The sequence below is a fragment of the Pyrgilauda ruficollis genome, unplaced genomic scaffold (assembly GCF_017590135.1).
Source record: "Pyrgilauda ruficollis isolate IOZ18807 unplaced genomic scaffold, ASM1759013v1 scaffold27, whole genome shotgun sequence".
Classification (NCBI taxonomy): domain Eukaryota; kingdom Metazoa; phylum Chordata; class Aves; order Passeriformes; family Passeridae; genus Pyrgilauda; species Pyrgilauda ruficollis.
Genome location: NW_024524044.1, coordinates 4,659,286 through 4,680,039, shown reverse-complemented (window position 1 = coordinate 4,680,039; position 20,754 = coordinate 4,659,286). Strand labels below are relative to the sequence as shown.

The 20,754-nt window shown below is 40.3% G+C and overlaps 1 protein-coding gene across 3 annotated transcripts; it reads right to left on the bottom strand.

The window, feature by feature from the left end:
- Positions 1-852: 852 nt before the first annotated feature.
- Positions 853-5,244, bottom strand: LSM8 (LSM8 homolog, U6 small nuclear RNA associated). 3 transcript variants are annotated; one of them, XM_041471567.1, is made up of 4 exons: positions 5,122-5,244; positions 4,255-4,295; positions 2,730-2,857; positions 853-1,107 (listed from the first exon to the last, which is right to left on the bottom strand). In XM_041471567.1, exons 1-4 carry the CDS (start codon positions 5,150-5,152, stop codon positions 1,017-1,019), a joined length of 291 nt encoding a protein of 96 aa, XP_041327501.1. In that variant the 5' UTR covers positions 5,153-5,244; the 3' UTR covers positions 853-1,016. The 3 variants fall into 3 exon arrangements, with proteins under 3 accessions (XP_041327501.1, XP_041327502.1, XP_041327500.1); XM_041471568.1 differs by lacking the exon at positions 5,122-5,244 and adding an exon at positions 4,559-5,107 and having other exon boundaries at positions 4,255-4,328; XM_041471566.1 differs by lacking the exon at positions 5,122-5,244 and having other exon boundaries at positions 4,255-5,108.
- Between the last annotated feature and the right edge of the window lie 15,510 nt (positions 5,245-20,754).

Sequence of the window (20,754 nt, the reverse complement as noted above, 5' to 3'; positions counted from 1 at the left end):
AGGGAAAAAAACCGGACCTGTGGGACAATGAAGAATAACAAAACCAGCTTTGTTCAAGAGTACAGACTTCATGCTGATATGGCATCAAACACACTATACCGCACAGAGCTTGTCCCACTTAGCTTGGGACAAGAGGTCTGTATGTGATCATTGTTACATGGGATCCTCATATTCAATATGAGGCAAATTTCTTTCAAAATAATAATTTACCTACCAAAAGTACCTCTGTGTCTTCTAAACTACAGTCTAAGACAATGGTTACACATTAGCAAACACACAATTCTCTCTCTGTAGGTCTTACCCAAATTATGAGCAACATGACAGCTGCTGAAAGGTAAAGACAGAATGAGTTGGTCCAGAATTTAACATGTCCTTCAAATAAATGCATGCATGTGGGTTTTTTGTTCCTGCTCAAAAGTCTCTTTCTCAAATTTGTCTGCAAGGATTAAGGCATTACAAACTCCTGCCCCTCCAGTGGAGTCTTGGAGAAGTACAAGGTCTGACACCACAAAAAAAAAAAAAAAAATTAAAAAAAAAAAAAAGTATTATGTGCGTAAGTCATTAATTTGACTGTGAAAGCTTTTAACATTCTTCCCTTCTGCATACACACATGCACAAAAAAAATTACAAAGAACAGTTTTCTACATACAGCCACAACTACACTCAGAGATGGTTAAACTGACTGTTACAAATTTACCTTCAAATAATCCTGGGTTAACTTGAAAAAACCTTGGTTTACCTTTAGGAATGAGACCTTATTTTAAGAACAAGGTATATATACACTGATACTGATTGCATTTCCCAGTGAAATTATGTAGCATAAAATCCCAAAAGAAATTCAATGAAAATATCTTTAGCAAAATGTAGAAACTTTAATTTACGTGCAAAACTACAACATATTCATAATAAAAAACTGATGACTAAACAAATTAAACACAATTTGTAAAAACGGTCCACATTGCTAAATAGGTCTGTACAACCAAAGATTTACAAAGTCCCTGTGCATTTTTATCTTTTCAGTGCACAACTGAGTTTAAAGGTTCTGCTCGAATATTCCCCAAGTCAAGAGCAGAATCTGTCTCTTCATCAATTTCACCAATCACAGCACTGCAATTAAAAAAAAAAAAATCAGGTTATTATTTGTTGAAATCAAATCACACAGTTCTAAAACAGAAGCTGTATTTATCTTTGAACAAGCCTTACTTCCTGTTGAACTATACCAATTTCTGATTGATGCTGTTTATTCCATGAAAGCTTCTAGTGATGGACATGGAATGCTCAAAGTACTTTGTACCATGTACTGTTTCTTTGCTTTTATTTTTCAACAGCTTCCCTATTTCATGAGAGTCCCCTATTTTGAAGTTACTGTTACTTAGCTGTTGATTCTTTTTACTTCTTCCTATAAGGACGTTGAATTCCAGCATGTTAAAGAGTTGCATGAATACATAATTATTACCTGTAATAAATGTTTGAATTTGTTAAGACTGCAAAAATTATTATATATAACAGAAGCATATTCTGAGTATATTTGAGTAATGTGGCTGTATGATGTCTTTCATCATACACTTCAACTGTATGATGAAACAGTGAAGTAGTAAACCATTATTTGCTGTTTTACACCCATTTTTACTATCTGAATGAAAAGCTACTGGAAGAGTGGCATACACAGTCCCACCTTTGTACATGTGTCAAATTACTTTTTCTTAAAAGTTTAAGTCAAAAGTGATGGAAGTATTCAGAATGACCCACTTTCTCAATGATGTTAGATAAATGCACCTAGGCATTTAGGAAATTTAGGCCTTGGCATTTTGTTGTACACAAGTATCCATTAGAATTAGAAGATGAAAATTCCTATCCAGACTCATGTGTTGGTCACTGCAACACAGTCTTTTTCCAGCTATGATAAAAAAATAATCTTACTATTGCCATTGGTTTCACAATGCTGCTGCAAAGGTAATCTTCCAAACTGGCCCACTTACCAGGCCTTCTTCCACTTCCCTTGTAACCCTCCCATGGGTTTGCTACACCAGCTACTTCCCTCTGCACTCAATGAGCTTTCACCCTCATTTTGTAAAGGAATTTTATATCAAATACCAATTCATACATTTGACACATTACTACATTCGCTTCAACACTTGCTGCACTGTGAAGTCAAAACCTTCAAGGATTTTCCAGATTTTTAGAGCAGATGTTCTGTGAACGTCTGCTCTAAAGTAAAAAAAAAAAAAAACAACCAAAACTGTTTCAAGTCAACTTTGTATACCAGATTTCTGACATTCTGCACAAAGGTTCTATCTCATGCTTTAGTGATTATTCTGTCTTTTCCTTCATCATCTCATCTCCCAGCCTGTCCTTGTAGGAGAGATGCCCCAGCCCTCAGAACATCTTCAGCCTCAACATTACAATGCAATCACTTCTGTAAAAGAAGCGTAGATGTTTGCTATTTAATACAGAATCGCACTCTACTGTTTGGAAAGATCAAGTCCAACCATTAAGCTAACACTGCCAAGTCCAGCACTACGCCATGTCCCTAAGTGTCACTTCTACACATCTTTTAAATACCTTCAGCTTTGACAGTACTTTCAGTGCTACCCACAAAGATGCAAGGTGTGTGGGGCTATCACGATTTATACAGATGACGGATATGTAAATATACACACACACAAACACATGTGCATCACACACTAAGTCTGTATGAAAGGACTTAAACGAGAGTAGGCTATACTTACACGTTATCACCTCTTACAATGTATAAGCCCAGCACTACTTGCTCAACTCCTTGTGAAGAGCTGAACACTCGTTCATGGCTTTCATCCAAAATCAAGTTTATGGTCTGATCAAAACCTTTGAGCGTTCCCTGAAAAAAAACACAGAAAGAAGCACACTGCCACTGCCCTTAAAAACTTCCTCTTTGCTGTCAAGGATATCTTAAACAGAGTGGCAAAGTAAAGGTACTGGAGAACAGATGTTCTATTCACTTTTTACTCTCTGGCTTAAACACAAAAGCTAAAGAAGGAAATTTTAAAAGCAATAACCAACTTAAGAAAAGCACCCATGTATTACTGTGTGTTCATGCTAAAAGACACAATGAGCTTAAACTTTATTATTAAAAAAATAAATTTTTCATTTTATCAATGATGTTCCTCTAGACAACCAATTTTACTATCTCTACACTGGTTTTTTGTATGGACGATGGACGTTTCCAGAAATTAAAAAAATTAAATAAACAAAGAACAGAAAAGTTGGATTCTTATGGGCAACAATATTGAAACCATTCCTAACAAGCAATTTTAAGTGGTATCTCTTTGAAGGAGATCACCTTGTGTTTACTAAATTATTTAAAAAATAAATGCAGGATTTTGTGGTACTTAAGTACATGTTTGGAAAATTGTTAACATAAATTTACCATCACTAATTGATTAAGAAATTCAAACTCACATAAGAGATCAGCTTTACATAAAACAGCCATTATATGCATTTCTATCACCTAACAACGAGTCATATATACCAACTCCATTCAGATCTTTATTGACAGGAAGCATCTTGGAGCACACACACAGAGTTTACCAGACTGACTTCAGCCACGCAGATTTGGTGAAGCCAACAGATTTCTGCTTTCTCTTTCCAGAGGCTGCACAAAGCTAAGTGCAGCCAGAAAGACACAATCCTCCTGCAACAATCGTACTATTAAGTTACACTCAAAACACAAAAGAATAAAAGATGGGAGGAAGTGATGCAAGGAAAAAAAGCCCAGAATAGAGAAGCAAAAAAACCCCCAAAAATATTATATAGTCTAATATAATAAGTTGGCCTATCCTCAGGTTTTCACATATAAACAGAAGCCCACAACACTTCTACAGCAATTCTCCAGCTGATGTTTTTCTACAGCCATAGGGAAGAAATGGTTTTAGCAGAAAAGTTGGAGAGCATACAGAACAAAGTGGACATTTTAGATAGAAAGTAAATTACTGAACAGAAGAGGAATGCACCTTTTGGTATATTCCCACAGAAAAAGCCATTTGACAAAAAGAGCAGAGCATCTGCACACACAAACTTATCAATGGAAAAAAGGTGACATGACATGCAAGAAACAGTAAGTGTTCATAAAATTATTTCTTAAAGCTTTATGGCAATTATTCTATACAATATAATTTAATAGTGTGAATATATGAGACTATCCTAACAGAGTTTCTTTATTGCCATGATGGGAAGTCTTTATGGGGGAAAATAAAATGCTAAAAAAATAAGTCTTACCACAATCATTCTTCCATCAGAAGTAATTACTGCAACAGTACCTGATATTTCATTAAGGAAACATTTAGTCATATCTGAAATAAAACCATTAACACTTTCTGAAGCATTCATATACAGGTTTTAGAAGCCATTTAGAGCCTAAAAAGCCTATCAGCTCCTTTTTTAAAACAGCATGGTTGACAATAACATGTGACAATATAGTATTTTTCATTAACACCTCCTTGAACGTCTCTCTTCACCCACCCATGGACAGTCATACACAAACAAGAAAAGCCTTGAAAACAGAATATAGATTCGAGCTCACCTCTCTTCCCATTACTAACTGCACTGCCTCAAAATGGAAAAAACAGTTTCATAAACACTTTAAGTCCTTAAAAAACTTTAAAAGTCCTTAAAAAGCTCTGTAGTGGTGATCTCGAGGCTAGTATTCTGCATCCCTTCTTCCTGAAGATGTGATTATCCCAATTCGATGATCATCTATTCATCACCTTGACTAATTCTGGCTTACTAGCTTACTGTTTGTGAATAAAACTGAAAATGTCCATGGGTTACAAGAAGCACAGAAAAACTAACACCAAAAGCGCTGCAAGAACCCCAGCTACAGGTTTTGAGCAAACTAAAGCCATGCTAACAGCCCTTTAAGGGAGCAGCCCAGGGCGAATCCCGCTCATCACGGGCAAAGCTCAGCCGGACAGCACTGGCCGCTGTAGGGGACCCTGCTCTCGGCCTAACCTCCGGCCCGCCAGGCCGGCCTCCCGTCAGGAGAAACCGACACCGCCAACAGCGAGGGCCCAAGCTCCAGAGCCGCGACCCGGCGCACGGTCAGGCGCCGCTGCGGAGGGAGGCCGTGCCCGACCCGCAGGATACGGTTGATGTAGTTCTCCAGCGCGGAGGTCATGGCGGCCGACTCTCACCGCGCGGCGCCGCCACCGCCGGCGCACGCCGCTGACGTGAGGGCCGCCGCGCAGGCGCGCAGCCCGCGGGGAGGGGTCGACCGCGAGCGCGGGGAGTACGCACGCGCCGGGGGCAGGAAGGGGCAAGGCCGTGGGAGAGGGCCGTACCAAGGAGAGCCGCGCGGGGGCTGTGGCGCCCCCTCCGCAGTACATGGCGCCGCCCGAGGGAGGCGCGGCCGGGGCGGGAAGGTTTGTCCCGCCGCCAGGGCCGCCCTCAGCGCCGGGCTGCCCGGTGCGGCACGTCTCCTCTCAGTGCCCGCAGGCAAAGAGCTGAGCGGCATTGCCCACCTGGAGACCAGTGACTAGTGATGTCCCTCCAGGGGCCGGTGCTGGGGCCAACACTGCTCGTCGTTATAGGCGACATGGACAGTGGGACTGAGTTCACTCATCAAAGTTGCTGATATACCAAGCTGTGTGGTGCCATTGAAATGATGCAATTCAGAGAGATCGGGATAGGCTTGAGAGATGGTCCCATGTGAATCTCATGAAGTTCAGCAAGGCCAAGTGCAAGGTCCTGCACCTGTTCAGGGCAATCCCAGACACACCTAAAGGCTGAGTGGAGAGGTGATTGAGAGCAGCCCTGCCGAGGGCTTGGGGGTAATGGTTGATGAAAACCTCTGCATGATTCAGCAGAGTGCACTTGCAGCCCAGAAAGCCAGCCGTACCTGGGCTGCATCAAAAGCAGTGTGGGCAGCAGGTCAAGGGAACTGATTGTTCCCCTCTCCTCCTGGGAGACCCTCCTGTGTCACAGGCTCTACCAGCAGAAGGAGGACATGGAACTGTTGGAGCAAGCCCAGAGGAGGACCATGAAGTTGATAAGAGGACTGGAGCACCTTCCTTATGAAGACAGGGTAACAGTTAGGAATGTTCATCCTGGAGAAGAGAAGGTTGCATGGACACCTCATGGCAACCTTCCAGTGTCCAAAGGGGTTCTACAGTGTAGCCACAGAGGGACTCTTCTTCAGGAACTGTAGTGACAGGACAATGAGTAATGGGTACAAACCGGAAGAGGGAAAATTTAAGTTAGATATTAGGAAGAAATTCTTTACTGTGAGGGTGGTGAGATACTGGAACAGGCTTCCCAGGGAGGCTGTGGATACCACAGCCCTGGCAGTGTTCAAGGTCAGGCTGGGTGAGGCTTTGAGCAGCCTGGTCTAGTGGAAGGGGTCCCTGCCCACTGCAGGAGAGGCTGGGCTTAGATAGTCTTTAAGATCCCTTCCAACCTGTAAATTCTTATGAGTCTTGCTAGTATGGGAGCCATGTAATCCTCCCTTGGTTTCCTGTGGGCTGCTGGTGTGAGGTGGGCAGGAAGGAGGCCTGACTGCTGCCCTTCCACACAACCACCAAGTCCCAAACAGCTGCTTGCTCATTTCCCAGTCAGTAGGATGGGGGAAGGAATTGGAAGAATAAAAGCTGGAAAACTCTTGGGTTAAGATAAAGACAGTTTAATAGAGAATGCAAAAGCCGTGTACACAAGCAAAGCAAAACAAGGAATTAATTCACTGCTTCCTATGGGCAGGCAATTGTTCCACCATTTCCAGGAGAGCAGAGCCCCATCATGTGTAATGGTGACTTGGGATGCCAAATGCCATCACTGTGAACATCCCCCCTTTCTCCTCCTCCCTACTTTATGTACAGAGCATGATGTCATATGGTATAGTTTGGGTCACCTGTCCCGGCTGTCTCCTCCCAGCTCCCCAGTTTAGATTGTCCCTTCAGTAGCCCAACTTCCTTTTACTTCAGTAAAAGAGACAAATTGGCAAGAGGTCCAAATTAGGACTTGGTGTCCAGCCCGCGGTTTAATTCCTGTAGAGAATACAATTTCTGGAAAGGAGAAAGCTATTGTTTATTCTCCTAGTGTGCCAATTGTTTTCTTGCATACTATAGCCACCTGAACCACAGGGAAAGCAAAATTAATTTTTCTAAGGCAAATTATCCAGGAAAAAAAAAGTGGGTTTTGGCACCTATGAAGGTACCTACACCAAAGTAGTCTCTGGAGAATTTGTCTAATAGCTCAGCCTTTATCAGAAACATGACAAGAGATGTCAGAGAACAAAATACTTTTGGAATTGGGCATTACATAATTCTCATCCTCTTAAGCTTTTATTATAAGAAGCTTAACAATTTCCACTAATGGTTAGACCAGGACTGCAATAATTATTCTTTATTTCATGTAAGAGGCTAAAGGGTTTTGTTTTTTTTTTTTTTTGGGGAGGGGGGTTGACATTTTCTTTTTCATACTCTTCTTTCTCTCTGTAAAGAGACATTCTCAAAGGCCAAGAGCATGAGATCATTGGGATACAAGGATGTAGGATGAAATCTTAAAAATACTTGCAGAACATTGCCACAATACCTGATGTCAAGGATCTCTGATCCATCTGTTTATATTAAGAGTGTCCCTGAAAACCAGAGAAGAGCTTTTTAAAAAACTGTTTTTATTTTACAAAGGAAGATTAAAACCCAAAGAGTAAGACCAGACTCCTGAAGTGCGGTGCCCAAGCTTTGCCAAACCAGATGCTTAAAAGCAGTTAGCATCCTCAGGATAAAGGAACTCTGAAAAGAGAATTCCTGGCTTCATCTACTCTTAGGCTCTTCCTGAAGGCAGGCAGCTCGGCCCTTCTCCTCACAGCCCTACCTGAGCTTTGTCTTCTGTTTGAAGCCACCACTGCTCTTACTCTCTTCTTACAAAACAGCCCCACACACAGAGGAAATGGAGAACTCTAATTTAAACCCGTATCTTTGGGGGGGGGGGGGGGGAGAAGTACTGCCTCCCTCTCGCCTTCAGGAGCAAGGTTTGGCAGGCTAAATGACAACTTTGGGGCACAAGTCGCTAATTTCGTGGGAGTTGTGCCGGGCGCGGAGAGCGCGCGGACGCACGAGGAGGGAAGGCCCGGAGCTGTGCTGCGGCCGCGTGCCCAGCAGGGGGCGGCCCGCGCTGCTGCCGCGAGCCTCGCCCGCAGCCCGTGCGCTGAGGGGAGCGGCGGGGCGGGCGGCCCTGCGCCGCGGAATCTGCCCTCTTAAGCCTCCGTGTGGCGCCTTCGCCTCCTTCACGCAGAAAAATAGTTTTCTACCCGAGAATGAGGTGCGTTTCCCACTAAAGATGCCTGTGTTTCGCCAGTGCTTACAAAGTGAGCCTGCTGTGACTAACTCACGTACGGACATTCCCAGGTTCACGCTTGCATTAGACCCGACACATTTTATTTCTGGTGACTGTATAACATTGGCAACATTTGGCATCAGAAAACTGTAGCTAGCAACCCTTTGCCCATTCCTTCTCTTCAGTTGCTGCAGAGCTGCTCTTGGGGACATAGTAAGTAATAATAATGCCCATTAAGCTCTCAGTTGAAGAAACAAAAGACCCTTTAAAAAAAGCTTCCTCTCTCTTACATTGTTTAGTTATAGCTTACTTGCTAATTACATTTGCGCCAGTAATTAAAATCAGTTTATTTCTGCAGTCGATTCTCCATACGTTAAGGTTGCTATGGCAAGTGATTGCTCCATGCTATGCTGTCTGCAGGATATGTGACCAACTAATCATGCCCTTCAGTTTCTGCACACTTTCCGGCTTCCTTAAAGTCTGCCAGGGCAGGGAGGAAGCCCTGCAATGGTACTTGTAAGGTGTGTGTGCAAGCAGCTGTGTGCAAAATTGTTATCTAGTCTAAGGCTGGTAGAATGCCTCAGTAAATGCTTTGTTGCTAGTCACTGTATAATGCTTATCAGTTTTACATCTCTTAAACCGTGCTAGTTGCTGCTGGCTGTGCTTTCCATAGTTACTCAGAAGTAGCCAGGTTTTATAGAGCCTGACAAGCTGAAGGGTGAAATGGCTTTGTGATGCTCTCGTGAGAACAGGGGCCCTGACCACTACTGCTGTGCCATGGCATGTCAAGCCATGTCCCTATCAGATCAGATCAAGAAGGGTGCAAGACTTTCTCCTCCAGCTTCCTTGGAAGCTGAGAATCTAGTATAATCACCTGATGACTGTTGGAACAGGAGCTTTAAAGAATTTAATATAACAAAACTCCCCAAATTAGTAAATCTGTCAGCCTGCTCAACAGGAGTTGCATCCCTTGGTTGCTGCTCAAGAAAAAAATAGCACCTGAGGTAGGGAATAATGGCATGGTACATACAGACGAAGAATCAGGCAGTATGTACTCCACAAGAAAACTAAACATTCCCAAATCCCACATATTTAATTTACTTAATCTGATAGCCTTTCTAATACTTTCTGGGACTCAAAGTTTTAAATCTCTCCGATTTTCACCTACATGCCCAGAATATCACTTCATAGAAAGAGCTTAGCCCTTTAGCTTGTCTTTAGTTTACACACACCCAGGCTGGCTAAACATAATTGGTTATGTGTTCAGGAAAAACAGAAGCATCCCTTCACCTCTGCTTTATTCCTCTGAATCTTTAGAGATTTTAGGGCCCATTATCAGCAATTCAAGGACATTAGTTTTTTTTCTGGTAGCTGGAGAAAAGTAGCAATCTCACTCATCTTATGCATGACTAGCTACAAACTAAGCTGAGATGTGTTTAATGTATATTATTATATCAACTGGCAGGGGTTTGCAATGAAACAATTGGAAAATATCACAGAAAGTTAACAGTCTGAAAAGGGTTGGTAGACTGTGAATGTGTTACAATGCATTAGAAACAAATCTGTAGCATGAGGTCTCAAAGTACTTTTTATTTATCTTTAGAAATTCATAAACAAACACCTGATCTAAATTTTGTTATGATAGCAACTGCTGCTATGGGAAACATTAAAAAAAACAAATGACTCCAAGTGCTCCTTTATATGAGAAAGTGCATATTTTCCCCAGCAATTTTAGCTAAAATATGCAAAATACCGTAGCAATCTTAATGAGAATATCCCTACTTTATGTGTTAGCATAAAAAAATAACTTTGCATGTTTCAGTTGGCAGGAAAACAAACTCTTTTCCATTTTCCTCCTTTTTTTTTTTTTTTTACTGAAGAAATGGATAACAGCTGTAGAAGTTCAGTACCATTATCCTCTTAGCTAATAATTTTAGGGGCTGTTACAAACTGTTGGTAGGAAAAATGCCATTGGTAATGGGTCGTGTACCTACTACTAAATAACAGAGCAAATGGATTCTTGTTTTCAGTTGCTCTAAGCAGAGCATAAAGACAATTCTGTTGAACCTAGAATAAATAATAAGCTTCAAGTAACTGACATTTACTAGTATGTCACAGAATCATTTTTACAGTCATAGCTGGAATTGCATTTGCTAAATTGCTTTCATGAAGCAGGCTTTTCCTTCTGATAGATTCCCTTCTTCTCAAAGTATAATTCATCTTCCTGTAAAAGCACTGATCCTAATCTTTAGTCTGCGTTAGATGACTAGACCTTCCAGTTTTAATTATAAAGTCCTTTATCTTAATACTCTGCAGAGATGCCCATTTGACCCCATTCCACTTCGTGTTTCATATGCTCTGTGGCACATAATCACCATGTAAAAGGAGCAGCACATTGTCAGAGGGTTCTGTTCAGAGGTGACTTACATTTTGCCTGCTGCCAGATATAATGTAGATTGCACTAAAAAATCAATATATTTCTGCTTTGTAATTTATATAGCATCATTATTTTTTGAAGTAGGTTATCCATTGTACCACAGAACAGTCTTTTGGCACCAGGACCTTTGAACTAATTATGAAAGTGGAGAAAGATTATACTGCAGGTTTTGTCCTGCCCAGAAGCGGTGTTGGAATCCTTGTTGGAAACCCCGATGAAAAATGATCAACAGGAGAAGAAGATAAATAGGACTACCTGCTTTCCTTTAATAGGCACTGTGTTTTTTCTGATAAAAGACATAGGACCAGAGGGCAGCAGGAGGCCATTTTTCTTATCAGTAGGCAATGCTGTGAAAAGCAAACCTTGAAGAACAAGAAACAGAATTGCACCAACAGAATGAAGAGAGGTGGTACACAAGGATGGCAGATGCTATTCTTTCTTCAGAGCCTTGAGGCAGGCTGTCTGTTTTGTCATTATTTCTAGCCTAGGATTTTACAAGCTACTGCTTCAGCTGGGTATTTTCTCTTATTACTTTCATGATCTCCTTGGTAATCACAGCTGGCATCCTTGTTCACTGCCAGAGTACGTGCTTGTACTTTTAGGCACTCTCTTCTTGTCCTCTGGTTCATGTTTCAGCTGGCACTTGAGACATCTTCTAGTGATGAGTCTTTTTAGCTGCTGTTGTTGAGATACTGAAGTTGGTTAATGTGGGGAGTAAAAACAGCTTCAGTGAGATATTTGAGCTTTACTGAGGACCTTGCTTGTCCTGACTGTGGTAGCTCATGGTTCACTCAGGTGGGCAGCTGACACCAATGGCAGGCTCAGCACTGAGGCCTTTGGTGTGAAAAAGAGAATGCTATATATATGCTGCACCTTGGACACTGTGCTGCAGCCAGCACAGGGGTGTCTGGAGGGGAAGGAGGAACTACAATTGCAGAGATTAATAGATGTAAAAGCAAGTGACAGCAGGAAAAATCTGTTTGGTTGGTTTTCTGTTTGTACAGTTGGTCTAAATTGGGGAACACCTTGGTAAATAAACCAAAAAAAGCAAACCAGGACTTTGGATCATGACGAGTTGTTGTAACTTCTTGTTTGAAGAAATATTGTCATGGGTATAGCTTTTTGTTTGAGGCAGATCAGCTTCATAGCAAGTTGCACAGCACTTAGGATTTTTCCCGCTTTTAATTGCAGGAAAAAATTTGTTCTTAGATTACCATGATCACGTGTCCAAGGCCTAATTGTGACTCTGGAGTGATGGATGGCACAGATAAACTCTGTGAAATTTCTGGGCTATTTGAATTGGTACATCTAACGCCTGACCTGAAAGTACTGCTTCAATTCTGCAGCTCTATAGTGCTGTAAAGCTGAGGGGGGCAATGATAAAAGGCCTTGAGAAGTGTCCTTCTGTTGGGGTCCTCCCTGCTCACCTGGCTCTGGTGTAGAAGGGTTACCATCACTGCACAGTATCTCACATGAGAGAAGAGCAGTGTCTCGGAGAGCACAGAGCTAACCACTGGTAACTCCTGCCTTTTCATTATCATCCATTGTGCTATTGCATTATTGATTAATGCTGTTGAAAGCCATCCATGCTGGTGTCTTACGTTCTTACTGAAAAACAATATATCAGCCACATCTAATTGAATAGCAAGAGGAATGAATGAAATGCAATTCATAAGCACTCCTTTTATAGTCAGTGACAAAAATATATATCACTGAATGTTGAACCCATCCTGAAGGCATAAGATTTCAAATTTTAATGTTTTTTTAAAATATTTTACTCAATTTCTGCTGGGTATGGTGCTGCTATTAATGTTCTGAAGAGCCACATGCTTCATTTATTGTAGAGGCTAAAATTATTCTTTCCATTTAGTTGAGCATTACCGTGTCTCAAAATTATTGGTAAATATTATTCTAATCATGTACTAAATCCGCAAGTTGAACACATAGATGCTCACTGAAATAGCAGAATTTCTTTTGAATTCAGTGGTGAAACTATAAATAGAAATTAGCTAATTTTTAAATATTGGAATTACGATAATTCCAGAAGGCATCAGTCAATATTAGGGCCTCATGGTAAACCCTCTACACAGACATGTGAAGAGAGAGAAAAAGTTCTCGCTACAAGTACTTTGAATATTCAAGAGAAAGTGCAGAGGGAAGAAGGTATTAATGTCTCCATTTTGAAACCCTTAACAACATGCCTTAACTTTTGTTCAGCCCAGAAGTGGTTAGACAGAGTACATGATCATTAAAGCTCCCTTCCACCTGAAAATAATCTATTCTGTTTTGTTCCATAGTATTTTACAGAGAGAATGCAAAGAAAAGTAATTTGCCTAGGGCTGCTCTGTTCCACCCGTAGAAAAAAAAATCAGGTTTCTGAACTATGTTCTAGGCAATTTCTAATAGTTTATTTTGCAACACTCTTTTGGTCTTTGAGGAAGGCTCTGCTGCTTCCCCCTCAGCATGTAATTTGGTACAGAATATGTAAGATCATTCCTCATCTTGCCCCTTCTCGTGTCCTTTCCAGAGACTTCAGGACTTTGCTAATCACCTTCATTCTCTTTCAGCCTCAGAAAGAGGCGTTTCGGAGTGGAATATGGATGCTACATGTGATGTAAGTAACTATTATCATCTGCCTCACCTACTTGTCTGACTTTAAATATTTAAACAAACAAACAAACAAAAAGATAATTACAGGCATCTGAAAGAAATAATTAGAATGGAAATAATATTCATTGTCGTTCCTGGTGATACTGGCTTGACACATTAGGATCTTTATACGTCTTTCAAAAATGGTTTGCAATTTTTTAATGTCAAATGAGTGATGGAGCAGGTACCACTCTTAGGGAAAAAAGGCCACTGCAAATTAAATCACAGTATCAAGATAAGGCTGTCGCTGTGCAAGTCTCTGCTGCCTTGAAGCTAATGTGCACAATCTGTTTTTGCAAGTGCTTTCGTGTTTTTGCTCTTTATTATGAACATATACAGCATGTAAGTGTTTTTAGTATTGGCTGACTCTGGTATTTTGTAGTCACGATTGTGGTATTTAAACAGGAGATGATCTGTTCTGCACATGGAAAAGGGGCTGTGTTAAAGAGGAAATAATTTTAAAAAGCATTGCTTTTTTTTTGGCAAGAGGATGTTATGTTTATTTCTCAAAGAACATACTCAGTGTTCATTATGTTCATGTACATACCCATGATGATTTAAATCTGATTTCTATTCTGTACCTCAGAAGCATTATCACTGTGTTAGAAATGCAAGTATGCTATTAAATTGCAAAGTTCTTACATGTATATAGTCTCATCTAGTTCAGATGTTGTATAACATGACTTCCCAATTTCACTCTAGGAGCTGTGATTACTTAGATTAAATGAGCAGTGTCACTTGAATAGCAACTTCTATGAATAACGGGGATCTTTTTATAAAACTTCATCATATTGTTAATATCCAAAATGCACTTGGTATGGTAAAACAGCACATTGCCATTGGTTAAGAAAATTTCGTTCAAAGAATCTGCCTGGCAGTGATTTTTAAAATATATTTCAAGACTTTCTGAAACTCTTTAAATACAAACATGACATGATTGTGTTACAAAGATGTGTTTGATGAGGTGAAAGCATTGAAGATTTGAGAGGAGTGAGTACTAATGTTATCTCCTGAATAAATTAAGAATCAATAAATTTCTTAATGGAGAGCAAGAGTCAAGGTGGAGGTGAGAAGGACAAAACAAGAGTAGAGGTGAGAATGAATCCAAACAGGTCCTAAGGCAAGGAGGAAGTACTTTCTCTCTGGTTGAGATCTTCTTTAGATTTGCTTCCATAGGATATGATGGAATTGCATAAGGACGTAATTCTGAGCTCTGTGGTCAAGGCACTGGTTTGACATAGTAAAGGAAGCTCTCTGCATGTGATCTAAAGATAGGTAAGTAAAAACAGTCATCTTTTGTTTCTGTGCAGCCATTTTGGTCACTTCTGTTTCTATTCAGCAACTTTAAGTGAGAAGTATAGTGCTCTAGGCATAATTTCCTACCAGCAGATGGGTCCTCTGGGGGAGTGGTATGGCTATCAGAAAATGTGAAAAGTTAGGTGGGATGATTGGACCCTGAAGTAATCTTAACACTCCCTTTCACTTCTTCCTGCCCATCAACTTCAATAACAAAATTTGTTTGGAAAACAGCCAATTCAAAACAAAACTTTGTGTGTCATTGTAGTTATATGAATGCTAAGCAACACCTACAATGAAGCAAACTGTGGAGAAGCTGTTGCGCCCTTTCAGAAACATTTCATAGAGTTCCATAAAAAAAAAAAAAAAAGGTAAAATGCCTTTGGTAACAAGTCTAGCCTAGAAACTTTTCACAGCAGCTTTCCATGATGGTTTCAGAGTAATTTATGTCGAAAAATTCAAATATCAACAGAAACTGTGATTTCCATAGGTATAAAGTGACTCAGTGTGATATCATGGTGATAGAACTGTGATACCATGGTGAAAAAACACATTTGTGTGAATAGGTGTGCAAAACAAAAAACCTCACTGAATGTCAAAGATGTGATTCTGTCATAAGTATTACCCCATCTGGCCTGAGATGGTGACATAAAATTGTGCAGCATCTCTTGACTTAGTAGGTCTTTCGTAGTTGATGCTTTCTGAACCTATGTGCCACACAGAGTGTCACGATCTTTCAGTTCATTCTAAGTGACAGATGGGGAAGACCTGTCAGCCTTCCCTGTGTGCTGTGGCCCAAGCTTGTCCTGGAGGAGACAGTGAAATGTGTGCATATGGGCTGTCATGTCACCCCAGGAGGCACAACTCCAAGGCTAGACTGTAATCCTTATCACATGTATATCAGTAATTCCTTTCTTTTCAGTGGAGTTTCACTGCTGTTGTGAGGAACATCAGCTACAATTCCTGACTGTTGGAAAGCAACCAGAAATTTGATTTATATAGGTGAAACAGTAGTTTAAAACAGCAGATTCATTAAGTCTTGACTATCAACCGGAAGATTTATATATGAGCCTAAGTCTTACGGCTTTAAACTTTATAATTTTAATGTAGCCTTATTTTTAAAATTGAATTCATTCATGTTACTACTGTGTAGTAATGTTTTACAGGCACTATTAATTCTTATCCAGGATTACAAATATGCCTAAGAATGAAATGGATGTAGATGTTACGGTATTAATTTATGTATTTTTGGAAAACATCAAAGTCACATAACTTTATGACTAATGATTTCATTTCATTATACAGTTCTGCATTTTCATCTTCAAAGAAATCTGCAAACAATGACTAATTAATCCTTGCAGCAGTGCTTTGAAATAGGTAGATAGATGTAATTAATTCCATCTAACCAATTTCTTGCCAAAGGCAATACATTGAACCAATATTTAAACTAAGATTAGAGGTCATTCTTACTTTTCAGTCATTTCACTAAAGTAGCAATTCCCAAGTGTCCTTGCTGTGATAGTTTAGATGGACGTATGCTTTGGCCTGTGCCAGATCTTCAGTCTCTATCATCCACTTCTCTGCCAAAATGCTTTCTGTCCCTCTTCCCCTCAGAAAAGACTTCCACTCCAGTCAAGCCACATGTTCAGTGTCCTCCTTTTCACCTCCAGAATCCCATACCCGGCTTTTTCTTTCTTATTCATATCCCTCCTTAACCAAGTACTTGCAACCACAGTCCTTCTCCCACAAGTTTCCTGTCTTCCAGGTGCCATTGCCACTCTCTCTGGTGGATCCTTGTTTATGTGCTTGGTGTGCACGTAGCATCCCCTAGTGAAATACCATCTCTCTTCCCCTGCTCTGGCTCCCTCCAGCATCCATGAGGAAGCTCTGCTGGTGTAGCTTTTTTTCTCTTCTAGCTGGCTCATTCTTATGTGGTGAGCAGAGAGAAGATTGAAGGTGAGCCTTGCACCATTAAACAGCACACACTGTTCTCATAGGCTATGGCCCATACCAAGGTGCAGCCTGCAGTTCACATGCCTATTGTTCTAGGTGGAGGTTCCTGAAAGGCTTTGCAGCACATTGTGAGTCACAAAAGCAGTTTATAGGGTCAAGGGCAGGCATTGTAATTCAGTTAATATTGACGTCTAAGGAAGTTCGTGAGTGTGGAACCAAAGAGAATCTTATGTAGTAAAAAAGAATACTACTTGCCTTGAAAATAGACCAATGATAATATTGACTGGAGTGAGGCAGGTCTGAGCACCATGGTGACCAGCAGGGATTGCAAAATGACAATAGATGTCTGTGGCAGACTGTGATAATCTCCTGATTTGACAGAAGAAACTAATTCTGCATTGCATTCAGTGATGGATGTGGTACAAGAAAAGAGAGGAAAAAACAATAGAAAAGGAGATTCCCATCTCATCTCATCTCATCAAAGATTGGCACAAAACCCTGAGAAATAGTGCCAGAACCTGGACTTCCTACTGTGGTGGTTTTTAAGATGTGGTCAATCTTATTTGTCTATAGCTTTTCTTATCTGGTAGGAAATAAGAAAAGTTAATGTGGTATATCCTGAAACTTTAGATAATATAGCCACATTTGTATTTGTGCTTTGATGTAATATGTCAGACTAGAAAAAGTATTCACAGTGACTGTAGGGATTCTGCTCCCCAACAAATTAGTGAAGGAACCAGAAGTATTCCTGCAGGCAGCTGATCTGACTGCCCTCAATTGACATGCCAAACATTTTTGGACCCATCATTACTTTATACAAAATGTTATGTCTTCATGTAACTGCAGGAGACAAAAGAAGAGGATACATAGAGAGCCTGAAATTCTTCAGCAGCATTGCACAGTAGCTAAGGATATATTCTAACCTGATGCACTATTGCAAAAACTCTCATTTCTCTCAGCATTCCTAAAAGTGTAATTTTTTATGGGTGAGACTGCGTAGCTATGTCTTCTGCTTGTTTAATTTCCTTTAGAAAAATGTTTGATGCTCTGCCCCTTACTTTCAGGCTCTCTGCAGCTGACTAAAAGGGCAGATAGCTTCCTAAAATAGCCTGACTCAAACACAAATTGACTACACTATGACTACATAGAATTTTATGTTGTGCAGAGGTTCAGATAGATGATCATAATTGTCCTGCTTGGCTTTAGATCACTGGATTTACTTGGGTACTAAGTCTCTCCATTCAGCATGATTCAAGAGAGTAAAATCCAGATCTCTATAAAATAGGAATTGTCCATTCAACCAAATGGAGAATGGCTGAGTATAGACATATGGCAAATTCATTTTTTTGCAGGCTGTTGATAATCTCAAAGAACATGTAGTAACAGAACAAATCAGCATGATGGTGGAGGTTCCCCCGCCACCCACAATGGGTGATATTTTGGGGCATATAAACAGGATTGAGTTACAAAAACACATCCCTTTCAGTCTGAGTAATTTTCACTGAAATCCAAGATGACTGGATGCATCTGGTTCTTTCTGGTTTAAAATAATTATATACTGCAAATACATTATATACTGCAAATATATGCAGGAGAAGGCAAATCACTTAAGGACTTGTCTTAGAGAAAGTAACTTAGTGAAAATATGAATGACTGTCAGTTTCCTGACATAGTTCAAATGTTAAATGACAGGTAACTTGAGGTCACACAAACTGGATGGCAAAGCTTTATTGAATGATGCTGTTAATGAAATCCTGCTTCTTGACAATTGTTTTTTTTTTTCACAGCGATTTTGTAGGTTGCTGTTCTGATATTTTCTCTTGCACTTACATGACTCTACAAGTGCCTAAGTTATATAAAACAAATGTAGTGGGGAAAATTTGTTGCATAAAATCTTGAAGGAAATTTTCTTCTGGTTTAGAAGCATATTTTTTTGATTTCTGGAATTAAGGACCTGAGAGCATCTGACAAGCACAAGGCTAAAGCCTCACCCCACTAAAGTGTTACCAGGTACTGTAATGAACAGAATCCTTTAATATGATGACTGCTGCGATATATTTGGTGTTCTTTGTCTGTCTTAAATGGAGAGGAGAAAATGAAATGGTGACTTTTCATTATGCAAATTTTGCAGGCAGTTTATGTGTTTAATTAACTCTTACAGCATATGCAGATGAACACTTCCCACCCTCTTGCCACAGATCTGACACACAGTACTCACATGTTCTGTGTTTCTGTGCTATGTAATGGGTACCTCTACCCATAGAAACACAGCCTCAAAACTGAAGCAAAGGTCTCTAAAGACTTCACTTTGCCAAAGGTTAGGTCTGTCTCCACCTCTCAGGTCAGGACATGAGAGACTGACCAGTGGTGTCGTCTCAGCTTTAAATCAAGCCAAAGGCTAGGTGGTAAGTAATAAAGTCTGCTGCCCCTTCTGTCCTACAGCAAAGACCAAGCAAGATGATTATTCCATTTTGGCTTTCTCCTTCAGAGTCACTGAACTCACGGAGCTTTGAGCTCCATCTGACCAGAGTGACTGGAATTGAGGTAGTCCTACAGTACCAGTTCAGGTAAAAGGAAGGATATTGAGCACTTTCAGTGAAATGTGGCTCATTGCACAGAGCACACATCCATCTGTAGGGTGCCTCTTAAGGTCAGCTATGCATAACCACAGACTTTCGCAGATCTCCTTTTTGCTTCTCACATGTTAGGCATAGTACTTTCATTCCTTCCTTTTCTCTCTTTGTTAATATATAATTGTGTCTATGTGTGTATGTTCAAGAATATTTGTTATTTGGAGTCTGTAGCTAACTGCACGATAGCTTCCTGTCTCTTAGCTTAACTAGTATGGTGCTGCTCAGGTTAGGTCAGAGAATGAGCAAGAAGCTTTGTGAACAAGTCAGTGGCTAGACTGCCAGGTGGCAAATGCTTATGCTGGGGGACTGTTTTTCTCCATTTATACTACTAGTCCCATCTTCATTGTGGGACTGGTATTTGGACAGGTCTTTGAAAATGTTTTAATTATCTTCCCATTACTTGGAAACAAAAGTGAACTTTCTAACAAATGGAATTTCTTTCACTGTGACAAATTGTTTATCTATCTATCATCTATCTATCTATCTTTCTATATCTCTATATCTCTGTATCTCTGTATCTCTATATATATCTATATCATATATAATATCTACTTGTGTACCTTATGCATAAAACAGGTATGGATGTACATCCACACATATATATATAAAGTGCGTACACTGACATTGCCTCCAACAGTAACATACTTCAATTGTGGTCCAGACAAAACTGTGTAAGTATTTTAAGGAATGGTTCAATGGATTTAAGTTGCCAGTCTTGAGAATTGCTAAGCATATATGCTTAGTACACTGTCAATATCAGACTCTTTAATTATCTTAAGTTCAATCTATAAAAGTGAGAATACCTTATGCCAGTAGACACTTGGAAGTTTGGTTCTCACAGACCTGCTAGATTTTGCAGTCAGCAGCTTTGCAGATGAAGCTGTTCAAAGTCCAGATTTTCGGGGAGGCTCTTCCCTCTCTTAAATCAGTCCTGTGACTTACCTGGTGAATTGAAGGCTTGATTTACTTATAAAGAAGTCATCTGCTTTTGTGCTGGGTTGGGCTGCAGTTAGATCAGCTCTCCAAACCTCTGCCTGATCATGCCACTCCAATGTAAAACCAGGTAGAAACATGTGACAAGGCTTACAAAAGATATTTAACTCCTAGGTGGCTGTACGCTAGTGTCTTCTGTACCTAAGAACAATGTGTCTTTCTCTTGATTTTGCCCCCAGCCTGTTTTGTTTTTACCTGCAGAACAGTGCAAGTAGAGACCACAAAATAATAAACATGTAACATACTTCAGAAGCGACATAATAAATAAATTAGATCAATGCTGCATCCCTTTTGTTTGCTGTGAATCAGCTTCAGCTCAGCCTGACTAGAAGTTAAGAGTACCTGGCCACCTCTTCCCCCATGAGCCTGGGAAGACCTCTGTCTTCTCCACTCTACTGGAGGTTTTGAATCTAAGCACTGCCTCTATGCATACTATAAGCAAGCTAGAGTTACCTGCACAAAATCAAAGGCAGAAATTCCTGCAGTCAA

Coding starts and splice junctions, on each gene's coding strand:
- LSM8 (XM_041471566.1), bottom strand. CDS start 4,365: ATGAATGCTTCAGAAAGTGTTAATGGTTTTATTTCAGATATGACTAAA. Junction 2,858..4,254: donor CTGATGGAAGAATGATTGTG/GTAAGACTTATT, acceptor GTTTTTTTTCAG/GGAACGCTCAAAGGTTTTGA. Junction 1,108..2,729: donor ATTGTAAGAGGTGATAACGT/GTAAGTATAGCC, acceptor TTTTAATTGCAG/TGCTGTGATTGGTGAAATTG.